The sequence below is a fragment of the Juglans microcarpa x Juglans regia genome, chromosome 8D (assembly GCF_004785595.1).
Source record: "Juglans microcarpa x Juglans regia isolate MS1-56 chromosome 8D, Jm3101_v1.0, whole genome shotgun sequence".
Lineage (NCBI taxonomy): Eukaryota > Viridiplantae > Streptophyta > Magnoliopsida > Fagales > Juglandaceae > Juglans > Juglans microcarpa x Juglans regia.
In genome coordinates this window covers 9,798,028-9,802,067 of record NC_054608.1, presented here as the reverse complement: position 1 = coordinate 9,802,067, position 4,040 = coordinate 9,798,028, and the positions used below count along the sequence as shown (strand labels likewise).

Genomic DNA, 4,040 nt, shown 5'->3' with positions numbered 1-4,040 from the left:
TATATATATTATATATAAAAATTTCACATAAAAATTTATAATTATACATTATATATAAAACTTATATATATTAATATTTAATATATAAAAAATATTTTGTATAAAACTTATATATAAAAATATTATTTTTTATTTTTTTAATCAACCGGTCCGGTCCGGTCCAAAAAATCCTAGAACCGGAACCGGCCGGTTTTTAGATTTTAAAAACCGGTTCTGGACCGGACCGGTTCAAAACCGGTAAAACGGGTCCGGTCCGGACCGGTTTTCCGATTTTTCGGTTTGAATTTACACCCCTATTTATAGTGATAGACTAAAACAAGCTTAGATAACAAATCCGAGTGTGATAGAGATTAAATTTTTTGCAGCAAATTGTACAATAGCCGTGGATGGGATGATGGTGATATTGGTGAATAAGACCTCGCATTAATATGAATCGTGAATTTAAGGTTTTGATAATGATTTCATAAGGTCTTAATTCTAACATTGATTAGTATTTTTAGAATATAAGCCCATAAGTGATTTTAACTTTTCTTGAATTTTAACAAATAGTATCAAAGTCAAAACTCAGATAAAATTATGGGACTTGAGTCATACTTTTATATGATTGAATGACCAATTGATACGTCAAGAAATTAAAGGAGATTGTAATAGTACCCCCAAGTTATTTTTAAGAATGAGGCGAATGCGACCCCACATTATTTAGAAGGGAAAAACTCAAGCCTTTATAATGATTTTAAGGCGCTCCCATTGTAATTAGAGGGGCACAAATTAAGTTAACCGAGATGGCTAAAAGACAGTTAATATCAAAATCATATCACACTATATATAATGAGACTTCGTGAGGTAATTAGAAGGATTTTAATACCACCATATATAAGGACTCACAGGGTGCCATCCTAGGCCTGGGCCACGGGAGCCCAACAAGTCACTCATGGCCTAAACACTCCCTGACCCAATAGGATTCAGGTCAGTCGTTAAGGGGAACGATCATCCACTTATTCCAGAACCATTAGGATATTCACTTATTCAAAACAAGTGGATGGTTCAAAGGAACTGATATTCAGATTTCAAATAGTGGGTAAGGTAGTTAATTTAGGTGAACTCAAGCTGTCTATTTAAAGGATCCAAATACGATAATGAAACTTTCTAGAAAAGTGATTCATAGGTTATTCATATTATTACTAATTTAGGCATCGAAGACACCCTCTTCAACCCCCCAAGCCCTCTTACTCTTTGGTTGTAAGAGATCGAGAGTACGTAGTAGTAAAACACGTCCTCAACAGTAATCTTGACTAGTCTTTTTAAAATAAATGAGCCTTTTGTATTCATTCTCTTGTTACAAATTGAGTTTATCTTTTGGAATGATTCTACGTACATCATCATCATCTAAAGAGGAGTTTGGATCAAACGTTGTCTGAAGAGATCTTTTTAACCATATAAATGCTTATGCAATATGTAAATATAAGATGAACATTTGGTATTTTTAAGTTTAATGGGTTATATATTAGTCACATCTAATATATATATATATATATATATAATCCTAGACGTGTGTCACAAACAGGATCTGCATGCACATTTCTTGTAAGAATTCCAGTCATATGAGCCTAATTAATAGCAGGTGGTTTATCCAGATGCAAATTCATCAAGCTCTGTTTCAATACCAACATTTCAATCTCTATATAAATGACCCGAAACAGGCTGGGAGGTGTCATTTTGGTCATGATCAAATTCAAAGCTCAAAGCCAGTATAATTATCGCATCAAGACATAATAATAATAAGAGTGGCTCTTCAGCCACCGCTCCCAACTCCTGTTACCGCTAATCTTAGGATTGCTTTTTTTTTTTTCATATATATATATTTTAATATTTTTAAATATTTTAAAAAAAATAAAAAAATCATAATATTATTAAAAAATGTATATTTAATCATTAAGTAAAAAACAAATTAAAACAAATTGAGAGCGGGAGTTACCAGCAGGATATCTATCATTTTCCTAATAATAATAATTTTGTTAAATGCTGAGTTTTTTTTATCTCAACATAAGATTTAGATAGTGAGTTACGATTATATGAGTTGAGATGAAAATTAAAAATTAAATAAAATATTATTTTTTTAATATTATTTTTGTTTTAAAATTTGAAAAAAATTAAAAAATTAATTATATTTTATTTAAAAATTCAAAAAAATTATAATGATGAGATGAGTATAAATGTTTTGAGAATCCAAACAAGTCCTAGCTTAGTCATTAAGAGTGCGTTTGGATGTTGAAGTGAGTTGAGTTGAGTTGATAAAATATTATTAGAATATTATTTATTATTATTATTATTGTTTTGAAATTTGAAAAAGTTGAATTATTTATTATATTTTATATTGAAATTTGAAAAAATTGTAATGATAAGTTGAAATGAGTTGTATTTACAAACGAAGCCTAAAATGCTTTGTTTTTAGAGCTTTTTTCCTTCTGGAAAATTTTAAAATTATATTATCAACTTAAACAGCAAAAATAAATCCAACCAACCACCCACAAGCTAGTATAAGTCGACCCGATACCCGATCTGCTAAGACATCTGTGGTTCAGTGAAAACCCGAGTTTTCGGACATGGTAGAGCTCACGTAATCTCTTACTTCCCTCGCAATCACATCCCTCATAAAATCCCAAAACCCCGCCGGCATACTCTCCGTCCGTCGTTCCGTCGCCGAAAATTCACCTCTACCACTGCCAATCCCCGGCGGCGCTAGAGTCAACGCGGTCAACGGGTCGTCGTCCTCCTCCAATCCCATGCACTGCACGGATCCGGAGGCACACCCGTCGTGACCGCCGCCGCCGCCATTACTGTCCATGTCTTGCCCACCCCTGACCCGCCTCTTCAGCGTGGAGTTCCAGTGGTTCTTCACGGCATTATCGGTCCGACCCGGGAGTAAGCGGGCAATGGTGGCCCACCTGTTCCCGTACCGGGCATGCGCGGCCAAGATGGTCTCGTCCTCGGCCGCAGAGAATGGCCGGTGCTCCACGCTGGGGCTCAGCTGATTGCACCACCTGAGCCGGCACGACTTCCCCGACCGACCCTTAATGTAACGGCTAATGAGGGACCAGTTTCTGGGGCCATAACGCTCGACAAGGCGAGTCAAAACCCGGTCCTCTTCGGCGCTCCAAGGACCTTTGATCCTATCTGGTTTATTACAATCTCTGTGTCTCTTACTGGATAAAGAAGAATCTGAAGAGGAAGAGTCGGAGGAAGTGGAAGAATTAGAAGAACACCTATTAATTCTTTCCATGAAAGAAACTCGGAGAAAACAAAACACCACAACCAGAAACACAAACAGCAGGAGGAGGAGGAGAGATTTAGCTAATGAGAGTGAAGTTCTTAGAAGAAGCTGAGGGGCGTGGACAGAATGAAGAGAGCGAAGTGTTTGGGATTTTATATACAGGCACTGACGCGAAGACAGAGCGTTTGAGTGAGAGAGAGAGAGGTGCATGCACTTGATGGGCGCCAATGGAGGTCTTCTTAGAGGTGGGATACTTCTAGGAAACTGGCTTTTGTAAAGTGGGTAGGGGATTCTAACCATCTACGCATCCCCTCCTCCCTCATCATCATTTCAATTTTTCATTATTTTTATTACCTTTATTTTTAAGGATTATTCTTTCTTTCGGCGAGCAAGTTTTGTCGCGGTCTGATTCTGCCTTGTCTGGACTACTATCTCATTTGACGGTTTTACCCCTCCATTGATATTATCAGTACATGAACGCAAATCTTCGGTACGGATCCATTTGGTCTTTTACCAAGTTGAATGGCTACCATGCTTTTTTTCTCTTCTAACATGATAATCACATTTCTAAAATGAAAAATATTTTAGTGATTATACAAAAATAATTTTTTAAATTAATATAATTTAATGTGATTTTTCAGATTATAAAATTATTTTTATTATAAAATAAATCTAACAAATCAGATAAAATTACGTCAATTTATATAATTTTTTTGTTTTTGTGAATATAATAGTACACTACTGAGGGTTAAAAATGGAAAAGCGGGGA

General features: G+C 35.5%; 1 protein-coding gene across 1 annotated transcript; it reads right to left on the bottom strand.

Annotated features, from left to right (window-relative positions):
- Positions 1-2,433: 2,433 nt before the first annotated feature.
- On the bottom strand, positions 2,434-3,631 carry LOC121243650 (myb-related protein 305-like). The gene has a single exon (XM_041141774.1). The coding sequence runs from the start codon at positions 3,569-3,571 to the stop codon at positions 2,579-2,581; it is 993 nt and encodes a 330-aa protein (XP_040997708.1). The 5' UTR covers positions 3,572-3,631; the 3' UTR covers positions 2,434-2,578.
- Positions 3,632-4,040: the final 409 nt, after the last annotated feature.

Coding starts and splice junctions, on each gene's coding strand:
- LOC121243650 (XM_041141774.1), bottom strand. CDS start 3,571: ATGGTTAGAATCCCCTACCCACTTTACAAAAGCCAGTTTCCTAGAAGT.